This window comes from Tursiops truncatus, chromosome 3 (assembly GCF_011762595.2).
Source record: "Tursiops truncatus isolate mTurTru1 chromosome 3, mTurTru1.mat.Y, whole genome shotgun sequence".
NCBI classification, from domain to species: Eukaryota; Metazoa; Chordata; class Mammalia; order Artiodactyla; family Delphinidae; genus Tursiops; species Tursiops truncatus.
The window spans coordinates 36,947,477-36,970,281 of NC_047036.1; the positions used below are offsets into that span (position 1 = coordinate 36,947,477).

Sequence of the window (22,805 nt, forward strand, 5' to 3'; positions counted from 1 at the left end):
CTCTGGGTCGGGAACCCCAGCAAACATGGCGGCGGCCAGGTGCTGGAGGCTTGTGCTCCGTGGTTCAGGGCTGTCACTGCACACCGCGGCCGAGGCCGCCGTCAAGGCTCCCGAAGTGACCGGCCCAGATGTCGCGGCAGCCCCAGTCGCGCGCTACCCGCCGGTCGTAGCCTCTCTGACTGCCGACAGTAAGGCGGCACGGCAGCGGCGAGTGGAGCGATGGCAGGCCACGGTGCACGCGGCCAAGTCGGTAGACGAGAAGCTGCGAATCCTCACCAAGATGCAGTTCATGAAGTACGTAGTTTACCCGCAGACCTTCGCCCTGAACGCCGACCGCTGGTACCAGAGCTTTACCAAGACGGTGTTCCTATCGGGCCTGCCGCCGCCGCCGCCTGCCAGGCCCGATACCGAGCCCGCGCCGGCTCTGGACGTAGTGGCCCTGCGCGACGCCGCCTGTGATTGCCTACTGCAGGAGCACTTCTTTCTGCGGCGCAAGAAGCGTGTGCCTCTTTACCTGGAACATGAGGCCATCACCTCGCCTTTCTTGGACCAGCTGGTTGCCTCCCTCACGGGCCTGCTCAGCGCTCGCAATCCGGCCCTGGCTAACGCCGCCCTCGGTGAGCCTCGGGCCCGCCACTCCGGGCGGGGGAGGTGGGGATGGTAGGGGACCTCTCTGCGCCAGATTTGCCCCCTTTTTCTTTCTTTCTGCTTGGTCAGTTTTTTTTCTCAGTCCTTTCGCTCCTGGCTGGCGACAGCGTCCGGAGACTGGGTTCTCGTGCATGTGCTGCCACCTACTCACTGTACAACCCTAGGCTAAGTAGCCTGAGCCCTCCAGGACTGCTTTGTGAAGGTCCAGACAAGTGTTGGTTAAGAAAAGGGGCTCCTGGAGAGCGGGACAGGCCTGGGGTTGCCTTTTAGCTCTTCCATCAAAAAGTTACTGACCTTATGTTAGTTTATAAACCGATTTTGACCTAGTTTTTCTCATTTTCAAGATGAGAATACGATAATAGTACTACTTGGTCATAGATAGAACTGTTAAGATTAAAGGCGATATTGATTAAAATACCTAACGTGTATTCGGTACTCTCTATGTACCTGGCCCTGTTCTAAATTTTATATGTGCCAAATTTAATCCTCACAGTAACTTTACAGTAGGCAGCATTGTTTTATAAATGAAAAAACAAACAGATCCAAGGTACAGAAACGTAAAATGTATCTAGTTAAAGAGGCTACAGCTGGTAGATTTGGAGGACGGGCTTCAAACCCAGCCATTCTGGGTTCTCAGTAAACAATCGGCAACTTCTGTTTTACTGTTAACATGCAGGCATGAAAAATAATTAATGGATAGACAGTTTTAAAAATCAGTGTTTCTGACGTGTTCATCATTTTATATCAGCCACCCAGTAGGTATCTTAATAAATATCTATTGAATTAACGTTACTGTGACTGTAGGTATGTGCTCAACTGAGTCTTGTAGTGTTCTTGTTTCTTTCATCCCAGTTGGGAATGAAGTGGTCTTGAGACAAGTGTCACAGACTTTGCTCATGATTGATGGCCTGGGAAAGTTGACAATCTCGTCAAAACCCAGGTTCCTCTTCTGTATAATGGAGATAACAACTATACATACCTTTGAGAGTTATTGTGAAGATTGAATTAGTAATTCATAAGACAGCTCTGACTCTTAATAAACTTTTTATTTCTGGTGAATGATGCTGCTGTTAGTTTTATTTTATGTTTGTCCTTAACTGAGAAACCTCTTTGGTTACAATGCTTAGTGTAGTGTGGCACAAGTAGACAATAAAGGTTTGAGCGTTATTTTAAAGTTGTGATTGTTTAAGTTAAATTATTACATAATCCAGACGCTATATCTTACATCAAAGAGTAATTTTTGATGTATTTTCAGCTAGCACAGTCATTCTTGAGTTCTGTATTGCAGAGTTTGGTGTGCTTACAATAACTAAATTCATCTAAATTATCATATAAAAAATTTTTGAATATCTTTTGATAGACTGTAAACGCCCAGTTCACTTCTACTGGTTGCGTGGTGAAGAAATTATTTCTCATGGTCATCGGAAAGGTCGAGTTGATGCTTTGAGATACCAAATAAATGATAAACCACACAACCAGATTCGAATATCCAAACAACTACCTGAGGTAAAGATTTATTGCATATGTTTCTGTTGACAGTTGAGGAGGAAGTGTTATAGCAGGCTAGGTAATGGGCTACGTAGGATAAAAAGTTTTGGATAGAACCCTTTTCTTTCAAGTGTATTTGGAATATATCTCAGCTATAATTCTTTTTCAGCTTTTTAACTTGCTATAGTATATATATTTTGCAGAGGTCAAATAATCGTTTTAAGTGGGGTTAAGTCCTCAGTTTTTAGGACCATACAAATCTTTTTTTTTTAATGAAAATACTGATAATAGTTTATGATTGTAATTTACGGTAAAGTACCCTACCTAATTATAAATCAAGGCATTTTTACAGCTATAAGCTGGTCATCTTATGTGTATACACTTCTTTTGGAGAAAACAAGTGTGTTTTGAGTATCATCTGTATGTCCATGTCAGTGGTTGGCACATTTCTTCTGCAGAGGTCCAGATAGTAAATATTTTAGGCCTTGAGCGTCATAAGTCTCTGTTGCATTCTCAGTTCTTAACATGTAACAGCAGCCGTGTACCATAGGTAAATGAATTTGCATGACTGTGTTCCAATAAAACTTTAGAAAAACAGGTGGCTGGCTGGATTTGGCCCATCACTAGATGGTAGTGTTAAATCATTTTGTAAAATCATCTCATTTTTAAGATTTTTAAATCTATTAAGAATGTGACTAAAACATATGCTAGTGTTGCTGTGAATTCACTTATGACTTTTTCTTTAAGTTTGTGCCGCTGGATTATTCTGTACCTGTAGAAATCCCAGTTATGAATTGTAAGCCAGACAAACTTCCATTATTCAAACGGCAATATGAAAATACCATATTTATTGGTAAGTTTCGTCTTTTAATACATGAGTTCAAAGTGTCCTGTGCAAATTTGCATAATTAATTCTTTTATTTATTTATTTATTTTGCGGTACGCGGGCCTCTCACTGTTGTGGCCTCTCCCGCTGCGGAGCACAGGCTCCGGACGCGCAGGCTCAGCGGCCACGGCTCACGAGCCTAGGCGCTCCGCAGCATGTGGGATCTTCTGGGACTGGGGCACGAACCCGTGTCCCCTGCATCGGCAGGCGGACTCTCAACCACTGCGCCACCAGGGAAGCCCCATAATTAATTCTTGATGACCAAGAGGTTCAGATAGTCTATAAGCAATGTAATTCATCTCAGGTTGCAGTTCGCATGAAAATTGGAAAGAAAATATTCTTTCAGCTTGCCATTTAAAATTTTACTTGTTTCTACTGAATTAACAGTATTTAACAAATAGTTATGTTTATTAGGCTTTGTTGATTTATTATTTATATAGAAAAGTAATTTGTGTTTTTTCAAAAGTAAACAGGTAAGAACTGGATTTGAGGTAGTGATTGGCTTTTTTTTTAACAAAAGCCTCCCATTTGTGCCACACACTGATAACCATCAGGAATATAAAAATTAATAAGGCCTGATCTCTGTGCTCATGCAGCTTATACTTTGGCTGTTTTTTCTTTGTTTATTAATTCCTAGCTGATTGAGGAAGATTTTTAAGAAAGCAGCTTCTGCTGGTCCTCCAGAACTGTTTTATCAGTCCCTTCTCAGTCACTGTGGTCTTAGAGAGTGAATTATGGGGAACTTTTGGTTGAAAAGACTTTACCACTAAAACCAAGAATTTCAGCATTATAAAGGAAGTTTTTAAAGTCATGAAGCGTTTGTATCCTTTGGTGATTATGACCAGCAGAATAACAAAACTCCTAGTGATGACCGAGGAGTTTGAGAAAACTGAAATAATAGGGAATTTTAAATAAATTTTACATATATTCTTTTGACTTATGCTATATCATAGTGAGCCGATGATAGCTAGCAGATTGTACTTTCAGATGAAATTTATTGTAATCAATAAAATAAATAAGCCAAGCTTTCCGTTTGTGTATTTTGAATGCTGATCACATAATGAGTTAGAGGAGACAGATAGCCTTGAACCAAATACTGAGGACATGTGCTGCAGATATTCTACTTGTGTATTTCATCTGAAATGTTTTTATTTTGCTCTTCAGGCACAAAGACAGCAGATCCACACTGTTATGGACATACCCAGTTTCATCTGCTACCTGACAAATTAAAAAGGGAAAGGCTCTTGAAACAAAACTGTGCTGATCAGATAGAAGTTGTTTTTAGAGCTAATGCTATTGCAAGCCTTTTTGCTTGGACCGGAGCACAGGCTATGTATCAAGGTAAAACTAGTTTTATGGCATTATAGTTATTGGAAGACATTTTAAGAATTTAATAGATCAGATTGTTTTCCTTGGGTTAAAATGTAGGCTGAATCTTCACATTTTGAAAACTTTTGCATTGGCACAAAATGCAGTTGTTTTAAAGTCCATAATTAAATATTTTACATTTGTAGTTGGTAAGTGGCACTTTGGTAGTTACTCTGATCTTTTACTTTGACCATTTTTGTGTGAATGTATTTTTTTCTGATGATGTTCTCAAGCATTTCAAAGACCACCTGAGTCAGCTCTGTAGATGACAGCAGCTTTCTGAAACTAGAAAATGAAATGTTTTCATGGATTAAATTTTAGATTAAATCACAGTTATGATATATAACTTCTTTGAAGGCCATATCTAGGGTGTGAGTTAGGAGACTGTTCATTCAGTTAATGGCTTATGGTTTTTACATACCAGGTGCTGTTGGCCTTGGAGATACAGTGTTGAGTGAGAGAGACAGATCCTGCTCTCCTGGAGCTTATGTTATAGTAAGGAGAGTAAAATATAATAAACATGTAGTATTTTTAGCTAGTGGTGTTACTCTGGAGAGACTATACTAGATGAGGGGTAGAATGATGCATAGGTTGCAGGTATAAATGAGGCGTGGGGCAGAATCTATTTAAACAGAGTTAATTCAGGGGAGGTCTCTAAAAAAATGACATCTGAACAGAGACCTGAATGGTGAGGAGCTGCCTTTGCACAAACCTGGGAGAAGGACACTTCTAGGCAAGAGGAATGGCAAGTAACTCTGAGCTAGGAACGGACTTGAAGTGTTGAAGGAACAGCATGAAGGCTGATGAAGAAAGGGAGGGGGAGAATGGAAAGCGATAGCAGGTGAGAGAGGAAGCTGGAGGCATGCCATGGAGGACTTTTAGAGCCAGCCCATTGTGAAGCATTTGGATTTTGTTACAATACAATATATACCTAGATTACTCCTATATAAGCATCCGTGAGGAATTTAATACAGATTTAATTGCTGCCAGGCTCACCTTTTTCCTTTATATATATATATGTATATATGTACACATATATGTATACACACATGTGTATATATATATATATATATATTTTAACCTTACACTCACAATTGTTGACTTACGTTTTTGTAATAGAAATAAATGGATAAAGTAGGAATAGGAGTAGACAGAATCAGAAAAAGTAGAAGGAAACTTTCTTGAAGATACTAGAATGGCATTGTTCATTCATAAAAGATATTCTTTTCACAGTATAATTCTATATTTTAACAATACTGTTTATTGGCTATCTTCATTAAAGCTGATATAAAATATGTGTGGCAAAATTTATAAGTTACTCCTTGGCCCTGGCAGTTGGATTTAAAAGTATTAAAGCCAGTTAGCCTGGAACAAGAAGCAGCCAGAAAACTTGAGTTGTAAAGGTATTAAGATACCCTGGAACCTTATGATGACGTAAAATACACTAGGCAAAATGAAAGCAACTCATAAAATCAATTTTGAATTATAAATTAAGACACAGAATTCATCTAATTACATGGTTGAAGTTCTTAGAAAGTCAAGTTTTTTTCTGAAGGGCGTTTTTTTTGGTAGATTTGGTGAAGTAAATGGCTGTAATGGTTATTGGGTGTTAGATGCTGCTGGTATAAGGAAAATTTGAACATATTTGAGGTTGTGAGTAATCATGTGGTTAGTACCAGATGTAGGAGAGATCTGCATAGATAGAGCTTGCTGCTCTTCTTAGATGAAGTGAGTTAAGGTTGAAAGCTGATGAAGTCCAAAGTTGTTGAAAAGGTGTATCCTGAACTTTGGGGATAGTAGAGGGAAGGAAATAGTTCTTGATGCAGAAATGGAATATAGGATTAGAATGGAGAAGATAGGGAAAACTTCGATATCTTTAGGAATTTGGTAGGTAAAATATATAGGTTTTAGGAGTTATTTTATATCCTCCAATGTGTGTGTTTTGTTTTGGTAAAATATATTCTGTATGTAAGTTTCAGCATAACTTTCTTCTACAGGATTCTGGAGTGAAGCAGACGTTACTCGACCTTTTGTCTCCCAGGGTGTGATCACAGATGGAAAATACTTCTCCTTTTTCTGCTACCAGTTAAACACTTTGGCGCTGACTGCACAAGCTGATCAAAATAACCCTCGTAAAAACATATGTTGGGGGACACAAAGTAAGCCTCTTTATGAAACAATCGAAGATAATAATGTGAAAGGTTTTAATGATGATGTTTTACTTCAGATAGTTCACTTCCTACTGAATGGACCAAAAGAAGACAAATCACAGCTGTTGGTAAACTAAGAAAAAACATTTGATTTGAGACTTTGGGAATACTTAAATTTCACTGAAGGAACAATAAAAGGAATTTTAATAATGAGACTTCTGTCAAATATTAAATGTACTGATTTTCAGGCAAACATTTCTTATGTTAACCTCTGATTAGACCTTTCATTTGGCTCAAAATACATCACTAAAGGATTTAATTTTAGATATAGTATGTCGATTAAAAATAATTTTACTTATATGTGACTAACTGATGAGACTAATTGAGCAATCATCAATACCTGGTATTAACTGTGTGTGTAAGCTCATACTACTTGCTGCATACCACTCACTGCATGACAGGCCAGTAATTTGAGAGACAAGGTGTTGGCGTAAGGAAAAATGATGTTATTTGGAAAGCCAGTGAGCCAAGATGGCGGACTAACATCCTGAAGAATTATTTTAATTCAGGGTAGAATTCTAGCTTCTTTTATGCTAGGGAAGGGGGAAGCAGGGTGCCTGATAAGCTTGTGGACAGTCTCCTGACTGGTTGGTAATGAGATAACCAGGTGGTATTTTGGGAGTCAACATTAATCAGCCTTCTGGTTCCAACCTGGCTGGGGTGTATGTGCTTGTGGTCAGCATGTAGTTAACTTTTTCTACGTGGTGAGAATTTTACTATCTATAAAACAACTGAAGTGTATGGCTCAGAATATTATCTATAGCCCTCAAGGAGGAACTAAAGGTCTTTGACGCTGTTTTGTGGCTAAATTATTATTTTGTCTTGCTTGACTATTTTCCTTTGTTTCTGCATTGTCTCATTTCTCTGACTAAATTTGCTGTTTGGAACTCAGGGAAGGCCTTGGAGGCTGAAGCTTTTCTACAAACAAGAGGCAGGGGATATGGGGGTTCTGTACCCTGGAAGGCCCTGCAGGTCCTGCTCAGTTTTCTATGGTTTTAAAAGTAATATAAAGACAATTCAGTGCTTGAGAATATTTAGATGTTTTGTTATATTTTTTCTTTTTATTTTTTTATAATAATATCGTATAGAGTTTCAAAACCCTACACAAACCCCTTCAAAACATGAACAGTATTTTGCACATATAGGAAACTGGCACAGAGGAGTTAAAATGACTTTAATAAGTTTTCACAGATGATTAATGATATAACTGATGAATTCTATGCAACTTAGTTTCCTTAGAGCTTAGAAGTAACATTAATATAGTTCTGCTAGTTTCATTTGTTCTATCACAAAGATTGGTAAACTAGGTTTGATATGTTTGAAAATCAATTGTCGGTAAAATTGTTAATCTTGTTGAGAATTAAGGTTCATTCAAACTATTTTTAGTGAGAAAAAACAATTACCTTTGTTATTGTTGTTGTTGTTTGGCCGTGCTCTGCGGCATGAGGGATTTTAGTTCCCTGACCAGGGATCGAACCTGTATTCAGTGGAAGCACCAGACCACCAGGCAATTCCCCTAATTACCTTTATATAACCATGCTAACACTTACGATTTTATATAACCTCCTGTTGTAGATATCTAAAATAATCCATTATTTACTGTAGTTAATGACAAATGCTGTTTTTTCTTTCTTCCTTCTTCTTTCCCTCCCTTCTTCCCGCTCTTTCAAAACAGAGGTCACAGTTATATGGAATAGATGCCTCAGCTAGAAGGGATTATTTACTACAAATGATTGCTAAGCTGAAGGAATATGATTTGAAAGTTGTAATTCAGTTCAGGCAAGTGCCTCCTTTACAAGGCATTGTGCTAAGTGTTCCATCTTTACTTTCATTTTTTGCAGAATGCCATGTAATTTCACTCCACCATTCTTTTATTTAAGCTGTTTCCAAAGCTTGGAATACTGTTTTCTACCCCTGGTCCTGTTTATTCCAACCTGTCTGTTGCATTCTCACTCATCCTTCATAGAAAAATGCAGGTATAGAGGGAACAACCATATCAAGCTCCAAATAAAATATCTCTTAATCTTCACTCTCTAACTAATTGAACCTTGTGCAATTTGAGTTACCATCCTTGACTTCTGCCTCCATAAAACAAAATAATTTCACAAACTTGTCTAAGGATGAAATGAGCTAGTGTATGTGAAAGTGCTTTTAAAATATTATGTAATTAAAATATCGAGGGTTCAGTTGAAATACTTTTCTTTTCCTAAACAGATTGTAATTGATTGTCCCATCCTTTGAATACTTCTTCCTCTATGGTAGCACCTGTTTCATTGTTTCACAGCAATTTTTCTCATTACAATGGTGGACAACACACACATCAGACATACACACCTGTATGTACATGTCAGGACTTCATACAGCACTTACTATATTCTAGAGCATGGTCTAGATATTTTACCGATATTAGCTCACTTAATCATCACAACCATTTTGTGAGCTAGGGACTGTTATTCTCATTTTGCTGGTAAGTTAACAAGCACAGAGAGCCCAACAGCTTATTGCAGGTCACACAGCTAGAAAGTGGCAGGATTAGAATTTGAGCCCAGGTGGTCTGACTCCAGAGCCTATGGTAGATATTCCCCAGTAATACACTATAGATGTAGTCAGTGCTACAGCAGTGTATCAGTGGTATAAATTTAGATAAAGGAAATGTTAATACTGACTGATATGAATCATAGGAATGTGCCTTGGAGCAAGTAGCATTTGAATTGGTTCTTGATAGATGGCATTTTCCAAAAACAGGAGAGTAAGTGGATAGATCTGTGAATGAAGGTGAAAAGTTCAAGATTTACCTGGGAAGTAGGTGGTAACTTGCTTTACCCAAGTAGGGTGTAGTCTAAAAGCATTTTGAGAAAAAATTTATTTACTAAGAAACAAAATCTAATTGGTGTCCCATCTACATATAACACTGAACATCAGGAAACAGTATAGCAATGTTTAGACTTCTGGGGGAAACATTACATCAGAAGAAATCTGAATTAGTCAAGATAAAGATAGGTTAGGACAATTGAAAAAAATGTTAGAACACCCAAGTCTCTTACCAGTTCATCAGAAATGTATTTCAGTTGATTAGCACATGATTTAATAGAGGAACCAATGAATGGAGGAATCAAAATGAATAAATGTAATGAGTACACAAAGTTGTATCAGGCAAAAGTAGGCATAAAGCAGGGTTAGTACCTATAATTTCAAATAATTCAAGGCAAGAAAAGAAATCTAGTGTTAAAACGTCATTTTATGTTATAAACTGTAATCAGTGTACAAAATGTTAATCTTAGTTTGAGAAGTTGGAGTAACTAAAAATGAGGAATAATGAGTAAAGGTGACTTAATAAAATTTGGTATCTTACAAACAGAATATATCTTTTAAAATGTGATAGAACATGTATACAAGATCATTTATTAGACCACAGAAAGTGTCAGGAAATTATTAAAAGTGGGAATCATATAGGTCGTGAACTCTATCCACACCGCAGTATACCCAGAAATTGTTAGTATAGTTTTAAACCAGGAACACCTAATCATTTGAAAGTGAAAGTATATTCCTCCGTGGTTATTGCCTGGACAGAATTTTCAATATAAAAATCAAACACTCCCAGAGCTATATCACAATCTAAAAGTGAGAGCTAGTTATCTTACTTGCCTTTTCATTTTTGTCAGATGTATTTTTATATGATCTGGACAGTTCTTCCTTTCCTATGCTTTGAGCAGGAAAGCATTGTATTAGTGTAAGTAAAACTTTAGACTAAAATACAAATCCTGCCTATAAAAGCTAGTGGAATATAGCCAAAATTATTCTGAATACATTTACTCCTAAGGATGCATGAAGGTGCTGTAGGAGAGAATCACTGAATAAACAATCTCTTCCTTTTGCAGTTGTCAACTAACTTTGCTTTAATACTTTTTGTTTTTGTATTAAAACACATGGAGTAGAATGGGAAAAGCCACATGTATTTTAAAAGATAAAACATGAAGTTCAGAGAAATTTTCACTAATCTCAGAACTCGGGAAGAGCATCATATCTTGCTTTTTGCAGTCTTACATTTGATTTGATGCCTGTTTACTAATATACTTAGTGGCAAATTTATAATGTTACGTGTTTATGTAAAGCAAGAAAATAAAATCTGTGTTTGCTAGAAGAGTTTAAAAAAACTAAAGAAAATCAGAAGAAGAAAATATAAATGTAGAAGACTGAATTGGAAGAGAAAGCAGACTTGACAAGTAGATGCACTAACTGGTTCTTTATCCTAGCCCCTCCCATATCAGTAAAAGAGTTAATATTCTAGTAAATCTAATCAAGAGGAAAAAAGAAAACATTTAGAATTGGAAAAGGGGAAGTAATATACTTGGTGGAGGCTCTAGATAGATAGGAAAATGCTATGTATAACAAATTTGGACATTTTCTGCTGAGAAATATAAACAAAATGATAAAGATAGAAAGCTTAAATAGACCATGGAAGAAACTGAAAATATTTCTAAGATACCTTCCGACAAGGGTCCAGAGCAGTACAGTTTATCGGTGACTTCTTTAAAATTTCCATGAAACAAAACTAAAGTTTGGAGTGCTACCCAATTCATCTTATTAACTCATCCTAATTTTTAAAAAAATCTCTAAAAACATACAGGTTAAATGCACATTTGTATATAAATGCAGAAATTCCAAATGAAATGCCACATAACAACTTCAACAGTAATTAAAAAATCCACCCTAATAGGGTAGAGTTAATCATGGAAATTCAGTACCAGATTGATGTTAGGAAATATGCTAGTAGCTAACATCAGTAGTTCAAAGGAAAAAAATAAGGCTTTTGATAAAATTCTTACTCTTGGTTAAAAAAGCAAAGAAAAAGGGGTATTAATAGAAGTATATTTTAATAAGAGTTTTATGTTAGGCTACCCCCAATTTATGTTTAATGGTGAACAATAACTGATGTTCCCACTGAACTCAGGTAAGACTGCCAGCTTTGACCTTTATGTGTGGTTTGCTGATTCATTCCAGGTGCCTAGAATCGTACAAGCAAGCACTCCAAAGTTTGTTGAATAGATGTGAATTAATGAACTTAAGGTAGTCAGTCTTTCTAGTTTGAAATCAGGTATATCTCCTCATTTATGTGCACTTTTCATATCTCAGCAAAGTTACAGTTTTCTTTATGAAGATTTGCATGCCTAGATTTTTCTGTAATTGTGAGTTAATTTTTTTCATTTCAGTTATTTTTTATAGCTTCAAAAAAGGGCTTTGTAATAGCTGTTGTTGACTGCTATATATTTATTTTGTAAAAGGCCGTTTAATTAGCTCATTAAATCAGGAATTTTTTAGTTGAGTCTCATGAGGTATATAGCTCCAGTCTGTCTTGGGTTCCTCTGAAACTGCTTATTAGCACAGCTAATCATCAACCTCCATGTAGTAAAATCATTGGACAGTCTCTGACTACTTCACTCAGTACATTTGTCACATTTGGCGTAGATGACCACCCCTTCATTCTTGAAGTGGTGTCTTTTATTGCCTTCAATGAAACATACTCCATTTTCCTCCTATCTCTTTGGCCATTCTTTCACATCCCCCTTTGCTGTTCTTCCTCTAATCTTTCTTTAAATATTGGTATACCTCAGGGTTCTGCCCTAGGCTCCATCTTTTTTTATCCACCATCTTTCCTTAGATGACCTTACCAAGTTTCATGGATTTAAATATATTTATAAGCACATTCAAAATTGCAATTCTGTTTCAATTTTGTGTTTCATGTCTGAACTGTTAACGTCACCATTGTAAATGAATAGGTCTGAGTGATTAAAATTAGGGTGATTTTTCATTAATTTTTCAGTTTCGTAAATTTCCCAGAAATACATATTATTTTTATAATAAAAAATTCACTTTAAAGAACCTAGTTCTCTTTCCTGAACGGACTCCAACATGGAACCACCGTCTTATGTCAAATTGTACTCCACCATAAACAACTTTATTGTGAAATTGTATTTGGTAAAGCATTTCTTGAGTACATTTGTTATTTAAGAAAAGTTCGTTCAGTAAAATTCACGTAAGTTTCATCATACATATATTTAATTTATTCTAAATAGTTGATCCCTATAAACTGAAAACTTATTTATTAGATGCAAAGAGCTTAGATTTTTTTCTTGAGATATTTTAATAGACCAGTCAATTGCTATGCATATTGCATTTTATATTAAATTCTAGCACATTTTGGATAATGCTTAAAATAAAGCTGAGGTACGGTTAATTCACATAAAATGTAAGGCACAATAATTTTTTAATTACTCATTTACTATTATAGAAATCGGAAAAAATCGTTGCTTTGGACAGAGGCAGGAAAAAATAAGAAAAAGAAAATAAAAGGGAAAAAATTGCTACAGAGAATATTGAGAATAGAAATCAAAGACCCACGGGTGAACAACACTGACATTGGCCAATATTTGATTGGACAAGGTTGAATTTCTCATGAAAGGCCTTAGTATTCCAAAGTTTGGTAAAAAAAAATTTGTAAGACAAACAACAATAACAGTACAAAATAAAAAGCAGGGACTAATAAGACTCCACAAAGGGTGAGAATTATAGGTAATAATATTGCAAATGTACAGACGTGATCACTGTCTTGGTGTGTAATAAGCACACTGTAGACTAAAATTCAGCAATAGTTACTATCCAAATAAGCTTATCTCTTCATTAAATGTAGCTTATAAGACTATGTAACTTTAAGAGTATTCTCATAATTAGCCTGCTTTAAATAATGTTCTGGATGTCATCCTTAGAACAAAATTAAGCTCCATTTCTCAATCACATTTCTTTGTTTCTTTCCCTCTATGTAAAAATATGGAATTCTGTCTCAGGTCTTGATTACATTTTGTGTTCTTTGTCATCCTATAGAATTCTGCATTTCACTTTGGAACTTTTTGTAATTAACTTTTGACGCTTGAAATTGGCTTTTGAAACTTTTATAGTAGTTTGGACGTAAGTTTGGGGTTTAATGTGTAGGTTATATTTTTGGCTTTTTGCATCTTTAAAAGAAAGTTATGGTTATGAGATGATTTGTTTTTAAAATTATGTAAAGGAACTGCCATTGGATTTAAAACGCAAGTAATGTTCTCTAGAAATGAATTGAATTGATGGGAAGTCCAAGTTGATACATGCAAATGGGATATCACTTTTTTTTACCTTTTTAGTTTTTGGACAAAATAAATGAAGTTTTAAATTGGTGACATATAGCAAAAACTTATATATTAACCAGTTTAGAAAAGCTGAATACAGAAGAAAGTAACCATCTTTTATTTTTGTTTATTCTTTTTAATTTTTAATTAATTTATTTATTTTTAGCTATGTTGGGTCTTTGTTGCTGCACATGGGCTTTCTCTAGTTGTGGCGAGCAGGCTTTCTGTAGTTGCGGCGAGCAGGGGCTACTCTTCTTTGCAGTGTGAAGACTTCTCATTGCGGTGGCTTCTCTTGTTGTGGAGCATGCATTTTAGGTGCGTGGGCTTCAGTAGTTGTGGCACGTGGGCTTCAGTAGTTGTGGCATGTGGACTTAAGTAGTTGTGGCTCGCGGGCTCAGTTGCTCCATGGCATGTGGGATCTTCCCGGACCAGGGCTTGAACCCGTGTCCCGTGCATTGGCAGACAGATTCTTAACCACTGTGCCACCAGGGAAGCCCCCGTCTTTTATTTTTGAATAGATAACTGTGTAAATGATTATAAACTTGGTGCTTTAATTCAAACAAACACCCTCAGAATGTTTTTATAAAAGTTGTGTATTGATATAAAGATATTCACACCTTTAGCGTTTTTTAGATGTGATACATATATATATATATATAAAATGGGAATTGGCATATTCATTTTTGCTATGGCCTTATGGCCTTATTCATCTTGTAGAGGTATATACTGCAGAAATATGTAACCAAATAGCGTTATAAATGAGCTACCTGTACTTTTTATCATTTTAATTCTAGGTTTGAATTACTAGAACCTGTCATGCTCTTAGGAAAATGAAAGCTTACATGATGTTTAGCCACTTGGAAAGTATTTCTCTGGGTCTTCAGTTCATGTAAAACGTGACTTTTATTTGTAAACTAACAGTACTTTTGTTATAAGCACTTTATTAGGATCTTCTGAAGCATTCCAATAAGTTTCCTCTCTTAATCAGTAATTAATCATTAATCATTAATAAAGAAGGTGGGCAGGATTTAAAGCCAGAACGTACATCAGGGATAATTTAGTTTAGCAGCTGAGTTCTGTTTATGTCATTTATCTTTACCACAGACAGTGCAGGTTTTTTGTCTTAATTGGCAACATTAAAAGGGAGAGAGGTTTTAAAACATCCAGGTTTCAAGTTCTTTTGAAAAATAGTAAAATCTGATGACGCTAGGTTTACATTCTTTTGTGTTAACAATAAACAGGCTCTGGAACTTGTCTGCTCTGGGTCGCTTTAGAGGGGACATACTCTCTCCAGTTTGTCCCAGTCCCCCCACCACCCACTCCTCATTTTTACTCTCTTGACCAACATCATCTGTCATGCTTCACTAATTTCTGTTAAATGTTTTTTCTCTAAGGCATTGAGTTTATGACCCCTGAGGTCCGGATTACCATTAAGAACTTGTATTACTAGTGGTAAAATTCAACCTTTATAATTACTTTTCAGGCTTTAGGATCTCAGTTTTCTATCAACATACATTAATGATAAATTGAATTCAAATGAGGAGTTCAATTTCATTTGAGATAATTAAGTGAAACCTGGTCTTTGAGTGAAAGAAGATATATTAGTTACCTGGCAAAATACATGAACTTCTGTTCCCTACCTCTTTTGCTGAATGAAAGGCAAAGTGAAACCTGCTTTGTTTTGTTTTGACAGTTTATTAATCATGAGGTTGGGAGAAATTTTGTCTATTTTCACAGAACCAAAGTTGGCAACCAGAGAATATTTGGACACTATATGGAGTATTTTGTTTACCTTTATAGTCTATGTTGGGTTGTCTACAGTATCACCCTCCCCAGTTGTGGAAGAATGGTTAGGATGCTCTTACAGAGTTGAGCCCTTATCAGACTAGAGAAGATGCCCAAATGGTGGTCAAAAACAGACTGGTTAGAATGCTGTGAAGTAACCTATTAAAAAACAAAAACAGAAACAAAAGAAACCTTTGACTTCTGTGTCCCAAAATGGTGGACTAGATTATTTGGTTCAATCTTCCTGCTATAATATCTGACTAAATATAACAAATATCCACTTGAAGGCAATTAGAGAGGTAACAAGGTAGTGAGTAATTGCCAGACTGATATCAGGAAGAAAATGAAAATCCAGAAAGGTGAACCTAGTCTTGGGTCTGCTTTTTGCTCTGGAGGGGGAATTTGTTAACCAAGAAGAGGAGGCTGAAAGGTTGAGTAGAATTTTAATAGTCTTGTGAGATGAGAAGGACAAGTTATAGCACAGCATCTCCAAGTTTGGGACTTGGGAAGAATTCCTTGGTTTGAGACCCTGAAGGATCACATTCAAGGTATAAAGGTGAACTAGAAGCAAACCATTCACATAGAATATAGCTTAGAATTGAGTCAACTAGATAGCTTAGAAAAATCTGAAGTTTTGAAAGTAGATTAACATGATCTGAGATTTTTAGTGCCCTGGGAATCTGAAAGATGCAAGTTTGGAGAAAGAGAACAGGTTCCTAGGTTTCAAATTATTTCTACAAAACTTTTTCAAATACAATATATCCATATAATAATTGGGCACAAGAGGAGAAAGACAGAATGAAAATCAGCAGAAACAATAGACAGTAGAAACAGACCCAAAGGGGCATCAAATATTTGGATTGTGAAATAGACTTTAAAATTAATGTTTACTATGTTCAAGGAGATAGAATAAGAGATTGAAAATTTCAGTATAGAACTGGAAACTATAAAAAATGTCATTGCAGATTTGTAAAAGAGCCAAATATTCAAGAACTAGAAAAACAAAACAGTAAACAAAATTAAGAACACAAAACATTGTATTAGTTATCTATTCTGCATAACATATAACTGCAGACTTAGCTTCTTAAAACAACATACATTTATTATCACAGTTTCTGTGGGTCTGGAGTTCAGCCATGGCTTAATTGGGTTCTCTGATTCAGAGTCTCACAAGGCTGCAATCAAAGTATCCGGTCAGGGGAAGGGTGTCATCTGAAGGCTCAGCTAGGGAAAGATCTGCTTCAAATCTGTGTGGTTGCAAGCAGGTTGTTGGACTGAAGTCCTCAGTTCCTTACTGGCCATTGGGTAGGGACATCCTTCAGTTCCTTGCCATATGGACCTCTCCACTAGAGCAGCTTACAATAGAAAGAGCATATAGAGAGTCTGCTAACAAGACTGTTGGTCAGAAGGCCAAGTCACTGTGTCCAGTCCATAACCAAGGGGAGGGGACTGCACAAGGTCATGAATAGGAGGTGTGAATCATTGGGGACCAATGATTCTTAGAGTCTGCCCACCAAAGATTATAAATACCACTGAAGAGAGAATTCCTGAATTGGAAAGTCAGAATAAAATATCCATAATAAATGTTGTCTTCATAAACTTTTTTACTCCGCCATTACCAATAAAGAAGGGTTGATATTTACCCATGCCCAGAAGAATGGAAGTAGTGTGGAAAGGGGATAAATAAGGATATATGTTAATTGAATACATAGGAGCTTAGAAATAAGGAGACTATTAGGGAAGGAAATGAAGGATCAAACTAGGTATTTAGGAATCCCATTTTTTCTTGTTCTGGATGCCAGTGGGTACCCCATCTGTAGTACTCTTTGTAATGAGCTATACATAATTTGTGGCTTAGTTGATATTTTTGATGTTGATTAATAACATGCCAGTGGATAATCAGTAGAAACGTGTGTCTATAAACTACTAGCCATAGCACATATTTTATCTTGCTCATTTTATTTCTGCACAGGATTTTTCAAGGTGCAAACATCATATTTCTGAGAAGTATACAATTTTCTTAAATAAATAGGTTTTTATTTTTTAATTGGCCATTACCTCATGGGAGGTGATATTTGTAAATATATTTCAAATTAGCATGCATTTCAGTAAATAAATTCTTTACATGTCCAAAAAAGCCCAACATGACAACTGTAGGTTAAGAACCAGTTTTAGTTTATCTCATAGGTGTTCTATCTTTGTTCAAGCTTAGTTATAATGGAAAAACTCTTTAATGTTGACAGAATTTCTTTAGAATAAACGATTAATATGTCTGAAAGACCAATTTCACCTGGCAAAATTGGAGAGGAAATAGTAATTTGGAAAACCAAGTTACTGTAACCTTTGATAAGCAAAGGCATCTATAATGTAAGTCATTATAGTATTTCTCCTTTTTAAGAATTCATAAATTTAATGGTCCTATCAGTTGCGTGTTAGTTTGAAAATGATCTCGAGCTAGATTCATACTGAATAAAATCCAGAAACTTTCATCATAATTTGACTAGATGCACAGGAAGCTAGGAAGAAAAGGGAAAACATGGAGAATAAACTTCTTCATTCCAGGTACTATATTAACATGAAATCAGTCAACCTTCAACATCCATATTCATTTGAAACTTGATGACATTGTTTAGTTACTTATCATGCACTACCCAAGGGACATATAGATAAATATTTTAACATCCCTATGTAGAAGCATCCAGTAAGGTTTATGACTTTGTTTATATCAAATCATATCCTAGGTATTAATTTTATCCACTTAGGTAGAGAATGGATAGGCTTTTGATTTAGTTTAGAAAATCAGATTTTCATATTGTTTTTTAGCTTCATTTTAATCTGTAGAATATAAGATTATTTTTGTTGTTGATGTGAAATATGTAATTATTATAGAAAATTTGAAAAACAGAGAAGTGGGAAAAATAATCTCATACTGTTAACATTTTGGACTGTTGCCTTATATCTATGCATTTTTGTCAACAACATGTTTTATGTTTTTATTTCATAATCATCTTATCAAATTACTGTAAGTTTCTATATTCTATGAATAGTCTTTTGGGGGTATTTTAAAAGGTGATTGAATAGTAACAGTATTCTGTTACTGAAGGAGAAATACTTAAACATGAAATTTCCACAATATTAAGTTCACATTCATTTACAGAGGAAAAGAATCATAATTTTTTCAATTGTAAAAAACTTGAACATGATAATTCTTTAAGATTAGCTAATGTGGGTGTAAATATATTCAATGTTGGACTGGTTCACAAGTATGCAGATGATTTTATCCTTTCAGTATATTTGCAAGATTTCCATATCTCACTACCTTAGTGTGATTCATAATTGGAAAAATAAAGGATCTGTGTATTTGGAAAGCCCTAAAGGAAGAAAAAATATCTATACAGTTATCCTCTGGAAAAGTGTAATTTGTTGAAACCTTCAGAACTAGGATTTTAAATGTCATTTAAAAGAACAATGCCAGAGAATTCTAGGTCTCAGGTTACCTGAAAATATAAACAAGTTTTAAAATCAGTTTGACAGTTGGATCTGAAAATCTAGATTGAAGTCTTGCTTCTATCATTAACTAGCTAAGTGACTTAGGACCACTCAGTTTTTCTTGAATTCAGTTCCTTCATATAATAAATTGAGGGGATTGAACAAGAAGATCTTCAAAATCCCTCCTAACTCTAATGTGCGATGAATCATTCCTTCTAAGCCTGTCACAGCAGATGTGATTTGCCATTAACATTATTTTTTTAAATTTCTTTTTTAAACCTCCTGTTTCCAAATGACAAAATGGTAATGTTCTTGAGAGCTGGAGAGTTGTGTGGGGTTCAGCTTGCTCTTTCACTAAATTTCTTCAGTTGTGATATTTTTCTTTCATACATTTTCCCCCATGGCACTATCCCCTGAGGGATAGACTCATAAACTTTTAGAATAAAAGGAAATTTAATGGTCATCAAGTTCAACCCACGATTCAGTGCTCAAATGTCCTCTAAAACATTTGCACCAAATACTCGCCTCTGTGCCTGAAGGTTGAAGATTTATAACCTCCCAAGGCTGCCATTTTCCCAGTTTGTACTGTACTGATTACTAGACAAAGTTTATTTTGAGTTGAAATCTCTTTTCTGGTAGCTTCTTCCCATTTATAATTGCCTATCTCAAGGTTATTTGGATATCTTCTCCATTTCCTTTCATCAAGTACATTTTTTACATCTTACTGTGTTCTCTTTTTTAAAAAATATTTATTTTATTTATTTGGTTGCACCAGGTCCTAGTTGTGGCATGTGAAGTCTTAGTTGCAGCATGCATGTGGGATCCAGGTCCCCAACCAGGGATTGAACCCAGCCGGGCCCCCTGCATTGGGAGCGCAGAGTCTCAACCACTCCACCACCAGGGAAGTCCCTGTCTCACTATGTTCTTTTAATTGGAAACAACCTAACTGTTCAACAATAAGGGATTGGTGAAATAAATTTTTCCCAATCTATATAAAAGGAGTACTGCATTAGTTTTCTAGAGTTGCCATAACAAATAACCACATATTTGGTGGCTTAAAATGACAGAAATTTATTCTTTCACACTTTTGGAGGCCAGAAGTCCAAGATCAAGGTTTGGCAGAGTCATGCTCCTTCTGAAAGCTTTAGGGGAGAATCTTTCCTTGTCTCGTCAAGCTTCTGGTGGCTCCTGGCATTCCTTGGTTTATGGCAGCGTAACTCCAATTTCTGCTTTGTCTTCACATGGTCTTCTTCCCAGTGTCTGTGTGTGTTCTCTCCTTTTCTCACAAGGATGCCAGTGATTGGATTTAAGGTGAACACTAAATCCAGGATGATGTCATCTCAAGATCCTTAACTAATTACATCTTCAGAGACCGTTATTTCCAAGTAAGTTCACATTCTCAGCTTCCAGGTGGACATGAGTTTGGGGGGGATACTATTCAACCCATGACAAATACTATAAAACTGCTTAAAATGATGAAATGGGTAAGTACTCAGTTGGTCATACACTATCTTGTAGGACCAGGCACAAGTTCTCATTGATTGTTTGGGAACATCCTATTTTAATAAGTCTATCATCATTAAGCTTTTTAACAAATTATCAACATGTGTAGTGTTACATGTTGAATTGTGCCTCCCCCCCCCCCCAAATTATACTGAAGTCCTAACTCCTAGTACTTCAGTGTGTGAGCTTATTTGGAAAGAGTCACTACAGATATAATCTGTTAAGAGGAGGTCAGACTGGGGTAGGGTGGGCTCTTTATCTGATATGACGGGTGTCCTTACAAGAAGAAGACACAGGAGAGAAAAACCACGTGACAACAAAGGCAGATTGAAGTGTTGCAGCCGCAAGCCAAAAAATGCCAAAGATTGCCAGTAAACCACCAGAAACTAGGAAGAAGCAATGAAGGATTCCCTCCTACAGGTTCAGAGGAACATCTGCCCTCCCTGCCAACACCCTGATTTTAGACCCCTAGCCTCCAGAACTGTGAGATAATAAACCTCTGTTGTTTTAAATCACCTAGTTTGTGGTAGTTTGTTTTGGCGGCCCTAGTAAACCAACACGGGTACAGTTGACCCTTGAACAAGGTGGGGGGCTTAGGGGTGCCAGCCTTCTGCACAGTCCAAAATCTGAATATAACTCTACAGTTGGCCCTTTGTATACATGGTTCTGCATCTGTGGATTCAACCAACCGTGGATCCAGTAGTACTGTAGTATGTATTTAGTGAAAAAAATCGGCATATACGTGGATCTAGACAATTCAAACCTGCATTGTTCCAGGGTCCACTGTAGTTTAAAAAAACAAAAGAAACTCTGAGCTCTGGGAACAGGATTTCTGAACTCTAAACGCCTCCACCAATAATAAGGTGGGGGTTTTTTTGTTTTTTTTTTAACATCTTTATTGGAGTATAATTGCTTTACAATGGTGTGTTAGTTTCTGCTGTATAACAAAGTGAATCAGCTATATATATACATATATCCCCATAACCCCTCCCTCTGCGTTCCCCTCTTACCCTCCCTATCCCACCCCTCTAGGTGGCCACAGAGCACCGAACTGATCTCCCTGTGCCATGCGGCTGCTTCCCACTAGCTGTTTTATGTTTGGTAGTGTATATGTGTCCATGCCCCTCTCTCACTTTGTCACAGCTTACCCTTCCCCCTCCCCATATACTCAGGTTCATTCTCTAGTAGGTCTGTGTCTTTATTCCCGTCTTACCCCTAGGTTCTTCATGACCTTTTTTTTTTCTTTTTTTCTTAGATTCCGTATATATGTGTTAGTATACGGTATTTGTTTTTCTCTTTCTGACTTACTTCACTCTGTATGACAGACTCTAGGTCCATCCACCTCACTACAAATAACTCAGTTTCGTTCCTTTTTATGGCTGAGTAATATTCCATTGTATATATGTGCCACATCTTCTTTATCCATTCATCTGATGATGGACACTTAGGTTGCTTCCATGTCCTGGCTATTGTAAATGGAGCTGCAATGAACATTTTGGTACATGACTCTTTTTGAATTATGGTTTTCTCAGGGTATATGCCCAGTAGTGGGATTACTGGGTCATATGGTAGTTCTATTTGTAGTTTTTTAAGGAACCTCCATACTGTTTTCCATAGTGACTTTATCAATTTACATTCCCACCAGCAGTGCAAGAGTGTTCCCTTTTCTCTACACCCTCTCCAGCATTTATTGTTTCTAAATTTTTTGATGAGGGCCATTCTGACCGGTGTGAGATGATATCTCATTGTCGTTTTGATTTGCATTTTTCTAATCATTAATGATGTTGAGCATTCTTTCATGTGTTTGTTGGCAATCTGTAATAGTAAGTTTTTTGAAGCCTTGATTACTGCTTTCATCATATGCACTGTTTTCTTGACACTTGCGATAACTTTCAGCCTAGAAATGCTATGGCTTTAAACTGAAGTTTGCCTAAAGCTAGAGTAGAATGTCTTGGAATTCCATGATCAAGATAGCAACTTTGTGGAGGACTGAGATTTTCCTAGATTGAGCTCAGTATCAACTAGAATTTTCCCTGATCTGAAATTTCAGTAACTTAATCAAGAAAACTAAACCTTACACTAAGAACAATCAGTGGGTTATAGTCTAATAGAATCAGTCTTAACTCTCTGCCGGGAAAGGGCTCCGAATTTCAGTACAGGTGAGATTTAGAGACAAATCTCTCTTTGTCTCTCTCTCAGTCTCTTCCACCATCTTTTCATTTTGTTAAAATTGCTGTTCCTACATAGTTGATAGTATGTTGATAGATC

At 36.4% G+C, this 22,805-nt stretch overlaps 1 protein-coding gene across 10 annotated transcripts in view; it reads left to right on the forward strand.

The window, feature by feature from the left end:
- Window positions 1-22,805, forward strand: part of MRPS30 (mitochondrial ribosomal protein S30) — a 76,769-nt gene continuing 53,964 nt past the window's right edge. For 6 of the 10 annotated variants that reach the window (XR_012330667.1, XM_073802097.1, XM_073802098.1 and 3 more), the window contains exons 1-5: window positions 1-617; window positions 2,009-2,154; window positions 2,884-2,989; window positions 4,187-4,363; window positions 6,388-6,549. Coding sequence is in view for 8 of the 10 variants with exons in the window: in XM_073802097.1 (XP_073658198.1) it covers window positions 26-617; window positions 2,009-2,154; window positions 2,884-2,989; window positions 4,187-4,363; window positions 6,388-6,549 (1,183 nt within the window). In the remaining 2 variants the exon portion in view is untranslated. The other 4 variants (XR_012330668.1, XM_073802101.1, XM_073802100.1 and 1 more) reach the window with 4 other exon arrangements.